The 11,244-nt window shown below is 39.6% G+C and overlaps 2 protein-coding genes across 4 annotated transcripts; one reads left to right on the top strand and one right to left on the bottom strand.

Moving 5' to 3' along the window:
- Window positions 1–217: 217 nt before the first annotated feature.
- On the bottom strand, window positions 218–5,719 carry eloal (elongin A, like). 2 transcript variants are annotated; one of them, XM_032541911.1, is made up of 11 exons: window positions 5,553–5,719; window positions 4,618–4,674; window positions 4,406–4,518; window positions 3,365–4,310; window positions 3,182–3,284; window positions 2,936–3,103; window positions 2,751–2,848; window positions 1,716–1,896; window positions 1,417–1,528; window positions 779–885; window positions 218–569 (listed from the first exon to the last, which is right to left on the bottom strand). In XM_032541911.1, exons 1-11 carry the CDS (start codon window positions 5,628–5,630, stop codon window positions 508–510), a joined length of 2,025 nt encoding a protein of 674 aa, XP_032397802.1. In that variant the 5' UTR covers window positions 5,631–5,719; the 3' UTR covers window positions 218–507. The 2 variants fall into 2 exon arrangements, with proteins under 2 accessions (XP_032397802.1, XP_032397801.1); XM_032541910.1 differs by having other exon boundaries at window positions 219–569; window positions 3,182–3,287; window positions 5,553–5,718.
- Window positions 5,720–6,548: 829 nt separating this feature from the next.
- On the top strand, window positions 6,549–10,660 carry klhl31 (kelch-like family member 31). 2 transcript variants are annotated; one of them, XM_032541912.1, is made up of 3 exons: window positions 6,549–6,652; window positions 7,621–8,826; window positions 8,923–10,660. In XM_032541912.1, exons 2-3 carry the CDS (start codon window positions 7,652–7,654, stop codon window positions 9,653–9,655), a joined length of 1,908 nt encoding a protein of 635 aa, XP_032397803.1. In that variant the 5' UTR covers window positions 6,549–6,652; window positions 7,621–7,651; the 3' UTR covers window positions 9,656–10,660. The 2 variants fall into 2 exon arrangements, with proteins under 2 accessions (XP_032397803.1, XP_032397804.1); XM_032541913.1 differs by having other exon boundaries at window positions 6,556–6,652; window positions 7,624–8,826.
- The last annotated feature ends 584 nt before the right edge of the window (window positions 10,661–11,244 follow it).

Genomic DNA, 11,244 nt, shown 5'->3' with positions numbered 1-11,244 from the left:
CTGAAATGTGCTATACAAATAAAGCTGTCTTGCCTTCTTTTCATTATGTGGAATAATTTGTTGACATCTTCTCAGAGTTGTTTGGCTCAAAACCTGATTGATGAGAACAAACTGTACATAAACCATTTGACAGGAAAAAACTCTAAATACAATTATCCTTTAGTATTTACAATATTGTCATTTATTTGTTTGTATGTAGCAAAAAAATTAATACACTTCTCTATATCCTCTAGAGGGAGCCACACTCCATTAAATGATCTACAGACTGAACTTGTTTAGCGCAAACACGCTTACAGACAAAATATCAAATCACATCAAATTTGCTCTTTTCATTTTCTCTTTAATAGTAAAGACAATTCACAGTTATAGAGAAAAGACCATGGCAAATGTCTGTATATTTAGACAAACAACAGAGTAATCTAAGGTGAACAGTCCAAAGTTAATAAATGATAGAGTGCACTTTCCCCACATCCACACACTGCAAATATCAAGATCATATAAGAGCATCTATCTGCGTCCCAGCTGTTTCTTAAATGCCTTTAAGGACTTTGCCATCATTGGAGCAACTCCTGTGTGAACAACGGTGGGGGGAGGGGGGGGGGAGATAAAAAGGAGGGATGAAGGAAAAATAAAAAGGTCAACCATTAGGTTTACACAAGTTAAATCCATATGTATAGCTATGACCTTTGATAAACATTACTAGACAAAACACAATTGGACCGGTTTGTAAAGTTGTAGCAAACATAACGTTGCTTCTACACTACTCTTGTCGACTCACTTGTTTTTTTGCGAGGGTCTTGTGTATTGGATGCCCCTGAACTGGTGCTGCTGGATCTGCTGGGCTCATTGCAACTCGGTCTTGGTCTGTTGTCCTGAACCTTGACGCTGATATATGAAGAAATAACAGTACAGTGCATAATTCAATCAACATAATTATTGTTAACAAAACATAATTATAATAATACATAAAGTACAAAATGAGTCTCCATCTACAATACATTTAGTGAGAACAACATCCTATGTCATGACAGTTGGCAACAAAGGGGACCTAAGGCCATCTCTAACCAGAGAAAAACAAGTTATCCATTTCCTGTTTGGCCAACCACCCCCAACAAACATTACTACACGAGTCTTTGGCAGGTTATGACCCTGCTGAGCTGCTGTTGTTGGGTAATCCCTTTGTAGTTAAGGGCTTCAATGCTGAAGAGGAGCATGCACAAGGCGTACCAGGTGTTCATGTTTTAAGGAAAATGTGCAACAATGCTCCAATTTGGCTCTTATAATATATGGTTGTGTAACCTTTTAATTAATGAAACAATATAGTTAAAATTATTATTCATGAACAATTTAGAAAAATGTACAAAATCAGAAAAACCGGTGTAGATATTTCTGTAGATTTAGAATGCTAAAACCCACCTGCACCTGAGTGGAGGCTGCTGAACAGCAGTTCCATGAATTTCCTGCTGAATTCGCACATCCCTCGGTGGCTTGGCAACAGTGTGAATAAATGCCATCTTCACCTGCCGACCTAAAAAAATAAAATAAAAATGATGGTGTCACAGTGCACAGAACATTAGGACTAAGCTGTACTTTTCTACAGTACAGTAAAATACTGCATTTTTCATGTTCAACTGTACTGATGAGGATTTTTTTTGACAGTGGTCAACACAAAACGACTAAAGATTATTCTTCCAGTTTCAGTGTACAGCACACACCTTTGGGTTTGCTCGAATGTGCCGAGACAATGGTTTTTGTCAGTCTTTTGAGTTTCCTTTCCCTCTCCTCAGACAGCCTGACGTACATCTCTTTCCAGGATTCATACTCCTGAAGTTTGGAGTCTTTGAAGTCCCTCTGACAATGTTTTCCCCATAAGTGGTCTGTCTCTCCAATGTAAATCTTTGGAAACAAACGATTACAAGAAATACACACCTGTGCGCTCAAACTAAATTCTGATCTACCCAAGGTCTACAAGGTTTAGTTTTACTAAACCTTTAAAGATAATTTATAATAAAACTGACATACACTCAGTGGCCACATTAACAACCTTCAAAGCCCCATTTAAAATCTGACACATCCCACCACATAAAGTGTGACAACAGTCAGAGGTTAAAGAGACAGATAACCCCAAAATTAATAAGACATATTTGTCCTCTTACTTGTATTACTATTTATCAGTCTACTTTGTTTTGATGTGAGTAGCTGAGATATTGGCTGTAGTACTGTTTGCCTTCTTTTAAATACAATGAGAAGATGACACTCGGCTCGCAGTGTACAAAGTGCAAAGAAAATAGAAAGAAAATACTTCCTATATGAAACCGCTCACAACCAAGTGTGGGAATTATCTTGAGTAACTAGGTAAAGATTTCTGGAAAGAGACATAGCTGTTAAATTTTTTTATTGTATTTTTTTGGCATTTTGAGCACCACAAGTCCAGTGCCACCTAGTTCCATTATATGCAAGATAAGACGAACATCTCTATGGCTATGACACAACACTGGGCAATTCACGCCAAAAATGAAAAACTAGATCGATAACTAGCACTACAGGTAAGAGAAAATGTATTTATTGAATTGTCCCTTTAAGTTACTGTTCCACTAAACATTCTACAAAAGACACCCTGTGTATTTTCCTTTATGAAAATATAGTTTGACGCCAAATGGGGAATCCAGTGCATTGCTTGGCAGATGTACCTAATAAAGTGGCCCCTAAGCATGTGCTTGCTTTAAATTTAGTCATGTTCACATTCTTACTGGGTTGTATTCTTCAATGCGTAGCAGCTGCTCCGGTGTACATCTCTCCAGCACCGGCTCGAGGATTTCAAAAGGGACTCCGCCAGTTTCATAAAGCACTGAGGAGAAATCTCTGCATGTAAATATAAATCCAACAAACTGACAGACTGATCAGCAAAAAAGTTTTTTGCTGGGGTTTAACTCACAGTTAATATTATTCTGGAGTGTGCGGATACACTGTTGGTGAAGGCTCATCATGGTTGGGAGGAAGACGGTCTTGGCACCAGAGTACACTTGCATCTTTTTGTTAAGGCGTTGACCAGTGAACACTGCAGACTCCTCGGAGACGTCACAGAAATCAGGCTCCTTCTCAACTTTAAGACAAAAGAAGGATTGTCAAGAACAAAATAAGCAATCTATAAATACAGCTGTATTTGTTATGAATACAGTACCTTTCCTCTCAAAGTACTCAACACTGAATGGCTTTTCACATTCAGGCAGAACAGCAGGTAAAGGAATAGTAAATGGAATCAGTTCCAATATTGACTCCTTAAACTTCTGAAATATGAAGGATTATTAGTCAAAAATAATTAAACGTTAAAAGTTACAACTTTTAAATGCATTGTCAAACATACCTGTGTTGGAGAGGTAGCATTTATAGACATCACAGGTGACCTGAAAGGTTTCATGTCAGGATATTTTGTTACTTCCTCTTTTACAGTCTTGATTGTTTTGGGAGGTTTCTTTGCTCCAGATTTTTCTTTTCTCTTAAAAACATTAAAGTCGTAGTTCAAGCACGATTCAAAAGACAAGGAGGGCTCCTCTGGGCTCCCCTGGGCTCCACCTCGCTTGTCTTTGTGCTTTATTTTGGCCTTTTTATTTTTTTCAGACTCTTGTTTGTATTTTATAGTGACATGCTTCTCTTTAGTTGTTCTTTTACTCTTTTTGTTTTGGGGCTCTGGGCTCCTCAATATGTTTGAAGATTGGTCATCTTTGACATTGGCCCGCTTCAACTTATTTAAGTGTTTGTCACTAGATTTAAACATAAGAGATTCTTTGCCTTCTTTTAATGATTCTCTTAGTTTCCCATTTGACTCTCTTTCTGACCCAGTTCTTCCATTTTTAGAGCTGTTTTTCAATTGTTCCATAGAAAAAGAGCAGGATTTCAGATTAGAGTCCCCTGAGTTTTTGTTTCCAAGAAAAGTATCAGTGTCTCTTAATTTTCTCTTACTCTCGTCACCTTTCTTCTTCATGGAGATAAATGAGCTGTCCATTTGATCCTCTTGGTCCATTTCAATGTTCTTTTTTGAGACATTCTTACAGATATCCCGGTTTTCTTGTTGATTTTTTTCTTGTTTGTCATTCTGGTACTTGTGTTTTTTCTGTTCATCACATCGTTTCTCGGAATAGGCTCTGCCACTCCCTGTTTTGAAGAGGGCGTCGTCTGTAGAATCGCTCTTTCCGTGAGATGCTAAGCCGTTATTGTTTGAATCGTCTATGATCGAACTCCCATTATTTGGACAGTTTTGTTTATCCTGTTTGTCTTTAACAGACACACTCTCTGATGCATCCTGTTGGTAGCTGCATCAAGGAAACACTCAAGATTAAGATCTTAAAACACAAATATTACAGTATACCGTTCTCTAAAACAAAATAAATGGTAAAATATACATCACCTTGTGGATTCCTTAGGGACCAATCTTTTCCAACCCCTAACTAGTGACTTGGCCAGTTCTCCAGCCGTTTCATGTCTGCGCAAGGAGTTAACTGTTTTGCCAATTCCAGTTTCCTAATTTATATGCAGACGAGTCAGTGCAGTCCAAGAGAATTGAATTTATCGTCATAAAATATATCAACACAAAATACATTCTTTACAACAGAGACTCACAGAAAGAATGTCTAATGTGATATCTAGATCCTTGAGTTTCTGCAAAATCTTCACAACCTAGAAAGGGATTAATGAAAACATTCATGTTAGTGTGCTTGAACGTGGTTTGCATGCATGTTTAGGACAACACAAATCAAGGAAAACCTGACATGCCAAATATGGTAGTCCTGGTTTTGGCTCACCACAGTTGCTGATTGTGCATTTAGAGCTGAATCTATGTATGGGACCTCACACACCCACTTAGGCTGCTCCTTTTACTCAACTATAAATATATGAAGCTGCTGGTTGTGGTAAAGTCTCACTAGGCCTATCACGTTGTTTTCAGGTTGGATTTCAGGTAGGCTATTGATTCACATTTAACTGTAGCCCAATTTAAACATTTGCCAATTTATAAGTGCATCTATGTGTGAAACCAACTCAAAACAGGCCTGCAGAGCGCCCCGGCCTCCACTGATGATGGACAGCAGCCATACGTTGAACAACTGGAGGAGTTGCCAATTTTAGCAGCAAGGAACCTCCCCATTTAAAACAGCCTGACCCCCCACAGTGGAGTACTTAAAATGCTGTGTGGCAGCAGCGACCATGTCACTGACTGAAACAGCTCTCAATCAGCCTGTTTGAAGCTTGGAAGGATCAAGACGAGCAAAATCAAGTAGAGAGTATATTTTATTGCTCAAACATTTTGACGGAGACGATACTGTGGATTTATTATAATTTCATTTGTTTAGCCAATAAATAAAGTAGGACTTATAGAAATAAAAAATAAAAAACAACAACTTGAGAACCAGCAGTAATGTTTCTGGAGCAATTATATTGTGTATTAAGAGTATTGGCACATAGACTATCGCAAACGATTTCCTCCCTAAAAGCAAAACCACTTCTCTTTTAGCTCTGGTCTGGTTATTGCGCAATGAAATAATAATCTTTGTATCTACCGTAGCAGACTGTGCTGTGTCCGTCAGCTGAAATTTGAACCGCTTGACTTTCTTCACCACATCAGAGCTGCTGGCCATCACGGTGATTCACGTGCAAGCGTCTACACACCGGCAGCGCGCGGCCGTTGATGACACTAATATAATGGGCGGAGCCGGTGACAGAAATGGTTTAGAAATGATAAAACAATTAAGCATGTGTGTAGCTGTATACATGACAAAAAAATAGACATTATTATTCATGAACACATTGTTGCTATAGAGAAGAAAGTTTAAGTAGCCTATTAAAGAAAACTTTCTTAAAATGTCTTAAAATCTGCACGTCCCTCTCTGGCAACTAGTGGCTCCTTGAATGTTCATATTGAGCCAAAAGAGAGATGTAGCCTCTTAAATTTCAAAGCAGAAATAAATGAATAAAAATCTGCTCTCCTTTCCAAGAGTTTCACTAAAGAAATGAATATGATCATGACTCTTAGTACTCTGTTGATAACATATTTTGAGAAAATGAATGCATTTTAACATTTATACACCTTTCAGGTTTCATCATGCAACACATCAGCCAGGAAACTAACCCTCCAGTATGACACAGCTGGTGGGGTCACTCTTACGCTTTGTCAAACTGCGGAATGGACCTTTTTTCAGTGTGCCTCCTTTGACTTTTGGATATCCTCTGCACACAGCTGGAGGACTCGTTCTAGTAAACACTAGACTAATGTAAGACTAAAATATAAACATAGTTCAGTTTAGAAGTTGTGTCTTCCTTTACTAAAATAAGATCTCCACTGACAGCTAATGACATTTTTCTAAACAAAGGGCAAATAAAACTCTTCATATGACATCCCATTGAGGGTATAGGTTGAGGCCCCACAGTTTGTTGACATCAATTGATTGGAGGCTATTGTGGGACACATATGTTGGGGGGGGGGGGTGTAATAGTCCCTCTCCTCTGCCACATGCATTGCACAATTATTTGATTGACACTCCCCTAGAGGAGGAGTTAACTACATGTCTCTTTCAGCCTGGGTGGCTGCTGCTCGCTCTCTCCTGCTCCAGTAACTGGAGGCACAAGTTCCTCCTTCACCAGCATCAGCTTCAATTCTCAGGTAAGTCGAGCTTTCTCATGCTTGATTGATTTGCCATTTTATTAATGAAAAGGTAATTTGGTGCGGTTAATGCTTCAGCTTCATTTTAGAAAGAACGGGAAAAAATTAGTTTTTTTTCTCCCTTACTTGGGATTTAAAAGGCAGATAGGTTGCCAAAAGCTGTTGACCTTTTTGTAAAATTAGCTTTTACACATAGTCATGGTGACAGTAAGCTTCAGGTTTTCTAGGGTTCTGGGTGATTAGTGTGAGGAGTGGCTTTTAATGAAACTTTTTTGTCTTGTATTATTGTGTTCATTGCAGACTTATTTAGGACCAGCTTACAACAATTAAATAAAATAGAGAAAGACAAAAAATGGATCTGTCCTAATTTGAACTTAAACTGACAGAGGACATGAGGCCTGCTGCTCATGTCTCAAAGTCTATAAAAGGAACGTAATGGGTGAGCCGTCCAGCGTTGCTATTCCTGGACATGCTGATAAATTGTGACAGATGCAAAGAGGGGCATGTTGACACACTCACTCGCTCCAGCATCACCTGGTAGCAAGCATGTTTTTTAAAGGTGTCTAGTCTGAATAAATTACACCTACTCCACAAAGTAAGAAACCTTTTCCTTTGGATGCAACAAGTTCAGTGTAACAGTAACATTATTGCTTAGTTCAGGGCAAAGAAACAGTACATAGACATAATACAAGGACAACTGACTCAAGACAGCATGTATTAGATATCATTTCAAAATTAAGTTTAAACAATGTAAGCTATTTTAGGGACCAATCTTGTGAATGTGCACTCCCTTAACTCCCTTCTATTTGCAACTAAATCACAAAAACTTTGATGAGCAGACCAGATGGAATCTAGAACAGTTCTTTGCCAGCATACCTGTCACAAGTTGCATTTGTCACAATGTATCTATTTTTTCATTTCTGTGCATCATCTTGCCCTTTTCTGACACGTTTTTTGTGTATTTTCAGAAGTTCTGGGCTGTGTTCTGTTGCTACAGCCATGGCACCCAAAAAGAATAAGGCGATGAAAAAGAATAAATCAGACATTAATGAAATTACCATAATGGTCGAGGACAGTCCAATCAACAAGATCAATGGGCTTAACTCTCTGTTGGAAGGAGGAAACGGCTTCAGCTGCATTTCAACTGAAGTAAATGATTCTGCGTATGCCCCAAACCTCTTGGAGGGTTTGAGCACCATGAGGCAGGACAGTTTCCTCTGCGATCTAACAGTCTCCACCAAGTCAAAGTCATTTGATGTCCACAAGGTTGTCATGGCCTCCTGCAGCGAGTACATTCGAAACATCTTAAAGAAGGATTCGTGCCTACAGAAGATCGACCTGAACGATCTCTCACCCGTCGGCCTTGCCACAGCCATTACATATGCATACTCAGGAAAGCTGACCCTGTCGCTGTACAGCATTGGGAGCACTATTGCTGCAGCCATACTGCTGCAGATTGGTACCTTAGTGAAGATGTGCAGTGATTTCCTCATGCAGGAGCTCAGCGTGGAGAACTGCATGTATGTGGCCAACATTGCTGATGCCTACGACCTCAAAGAAACCAAGGAGGCGGCTCAGAAGTTCATGCGGGAGAACTTCATAGAGTTTTCTGAGATGGAGCAGTTCCTGAAGCTCACCTACGAGCAGATCAGTGATTTCCTCTCAGATGATTCCCTGCATCTTCCTTCCGAGGTCACAGCCTTCCAGATCGCCATGAAGTGGTTGGACTTTGACGAGAAGAGGTTGAAGTACGCGGCAGATCTCCTAACTCTCATCCGCTTTGGCACTATCTCCGCCCAAGACCTGGTGAATCATGTCCAGACTGCGCCCAGAATGATGCAAGACCCTGAGTGCCACCGTCTTCTTGTTGATGCCATGAATTACCATCTGCTGCCATACCAACAAAACATCCTCCAGTCACGCAGAACAAAGGTGCGCGGTGGCCTCAAGGTGATATTAACAGTTGGTGGTCGCCCTGCTTTGACAGAGAAATCTCTCAGCAAAGACGTTCTTTACAGGGATGAAGATAATGTGTGGAATAAATTGACTGAAATGCCAGCAAAGAGCTTCAATCAGTGTGTGGCGGTCTTGGATGGCTTCCTGTATGTGGCAGGTGGTGAGGATCAGAATGATGCAAGAAACCAGGCTAAACATGCCGTTAGCAACTTCTGCAGGTAAGAACTAATTGTCCCGTTTGATTTTTTTAATTTGTCAAGTTAGTTTGTATAGAGTTGGAATATAACTGTAAATCCCTCTCGCACATTCTTTAGATATGACCCACGCTTCAACAGTTGGATTCACATGAGCAACATGATCCAGAGACGCACACACTTCAGCCTCAACATTTTCAATGGTCTACTGTTTGCCATCGGAGGGCGAAACGGTGATGGTGTTCAGGCCTCTGTGGAGTGCTATGTGCCCTCCTCCAACCAGTGGCAGATGAAAGCTCCCATGGAGGTGCCTCGCTGCTGTCACGGCAGCTCCCTCATCGATGGCAAGATCCTTGTATCCGGAGGTTACATCAACAACACCTATTCCAGGGCTGTGTGTGCGTATGACCCTTCCACTGACACCTGGCAGGATAAAAGCAGCCTGAGCACACCTCGAGGTTGGCACTGCGCTGCCACCGTGGGAGAGAGAGCGTACGTCATCGGTGGCAGTCAGCTGGGAGGTCGTGGGGAGAGGGTGGATGTCCTCGCCGTTGAGTCTTACAACCCTCACAGTGGGCAGTGGAGCTACTGCACGCCTCTCCACACAGGTGTGAGCACGGCTGGTATTTCCATTTTGAACAACAAGATCTATCTCCTCGGAGGCTGGAACGAAGGCGAGAAGAAGTACAAGAAATGCATTCAGGTTTTCAACCCTGATCTCAATGAATGGACTGAGGATGATGAATTGCCAGAAGCTACAGTCGGCATTTCATGCTGCGTTGTCACCATACCCACACGGAAAACACGAGAGTCCAGAGCCAGTTCAGTGTCTTCTGCACCAGTCAGTATATAAAAGTCTAAGATGATGTAGTTTACATGTCTAAAGCTTTCTGTTGCATAAATCATAGTTCTAAACTCTACTGTTAGGCCCTTTTGGGGGGGCCAAGAGGATGTTTAAATGGTCCCCAACTTTCTTCAGATGAAAAAACATTCATAAAATGCAAGGATTACAAATTTATATAATAATAAAATATTTTCATAGAATTTTTTGCATTCATTAGAAGCAAATGGAAGCCTTGAAGTGTATTTTAGTATTTATAATTTAACAATTAGTATAATTGGCATCATTAAGGTCAGATAATGTTCGTGACAGAGACCAACTGGACATAGGAATAACTAATTGTATTAGTTTTAGACAGAAACGTACCTTTGGGGCCAATTTAGTTGGGATAATTTCATTAGTTATATTTCTATAGCAAATTTAGGCCTAATGTTATAAATTTTTAACATTTAAAACTCAAATAAAAGGTTTAAAAATGCAAAATCACTGCTGTTATTAGGATTAATCTGTAACAGTATTGTCTTTTTTACCTAGTGCAAAATAAATTAACAATATTGTGTTGTTTGTTTGCAACCCAGTCCTTATTGTTAAAGGATTAAAGGATTTTGTGACATTTATTTATAAAAAGTATAGCTACTGTGATTTTTAGATACTTGAACAAGACAATGAGCTGGAATGAGTTTCAGCATCAGCTATCTACCGGAGTTTAAACACACTACACAGACGGGCTGCAGTTTCTCTGTCTCATACACAGTACTCAGTGGTTTGTGTTGTATGATTTGTGATTGTCATAAACACTAGCAGTGCAAAGAAATGGATTCTGTTGGGAAAATGTTGGAATGATGAGGGTTGAATGGGTTAAGATGTGACAGCAATAAACTATTTTGTAAAAAAGAAAAAAGAAGTTGGGAACGATGCCAGCCTGAGCTTTCCTGGAAGTCATGAATTCCCTGACTGCTCATGTATTTTTATTTTTTGTTTGTTTGTTTTTAAATTAAAAAGCTGAAGTGTAAGCTACCCTGAGCCATCGTCATTTGTTCAAAATCATTTTCCTTTTTTGTTGTTGTTCATAGCTAAATTTTCTAAAAGTGGTAAAGCCTACTTGTGTGACACTTGTTATTCATATTTGTTCTAAGCACCATAAATTATCGACTATTGCAGTATTTGCGGACCAGTAGGAACATTTTTACTATTATTGGAGGGCTACATTTCCCAATTGAATCATGAGGTATGTACTTTTTTGTCTTTAATCCTCAGTGGTGTCAAAGAGTATGAAATCTGTTTATGTCTAGCCAAGATATGTGTGTATTCTTTATATAGCTTTACACATATTTAACACAGCAGGTGTTTGCAGCACCAAATTCTAAATTATTAAAAACTCTGACACTGTTCATTGGCATTGAGTGATCCTACAGCTAATTGTAGCTTTTAGGTCTGCCCCTACTTTGTTGTTAAGCATTATAACTGTAAAACCACAAAGATTTGAGCTTCTGCTCATTTACATTAGTAAACATACTTTACACTGTGAGAGCGAGGAAACAGGGCTTCTAGCATGTAACATGAGCCAAATGAATACATAAAATACCACAATATTATGCGCA

The sequence above is a fragment of the Etheostoma spectabile genome, chromosome 17 (assembly GCF_008692095.1).
Source record: "Etheostoma spectabile isolate EspeVRDwgs_2016 chromosome 17, UIUC_Espe_1.0, whole genome shotgun sequence".
NCBI classification, from domain to species: domain Eukaryota; kingdom Metazoa; phylum Chordata; class Actinopteri; order Perciformes; family Percidae; genus Etheostoma; species Etheostoma spectabile.
This window is presented reverse-complemented; position numbering and strand designations above follow the sequence as displayed.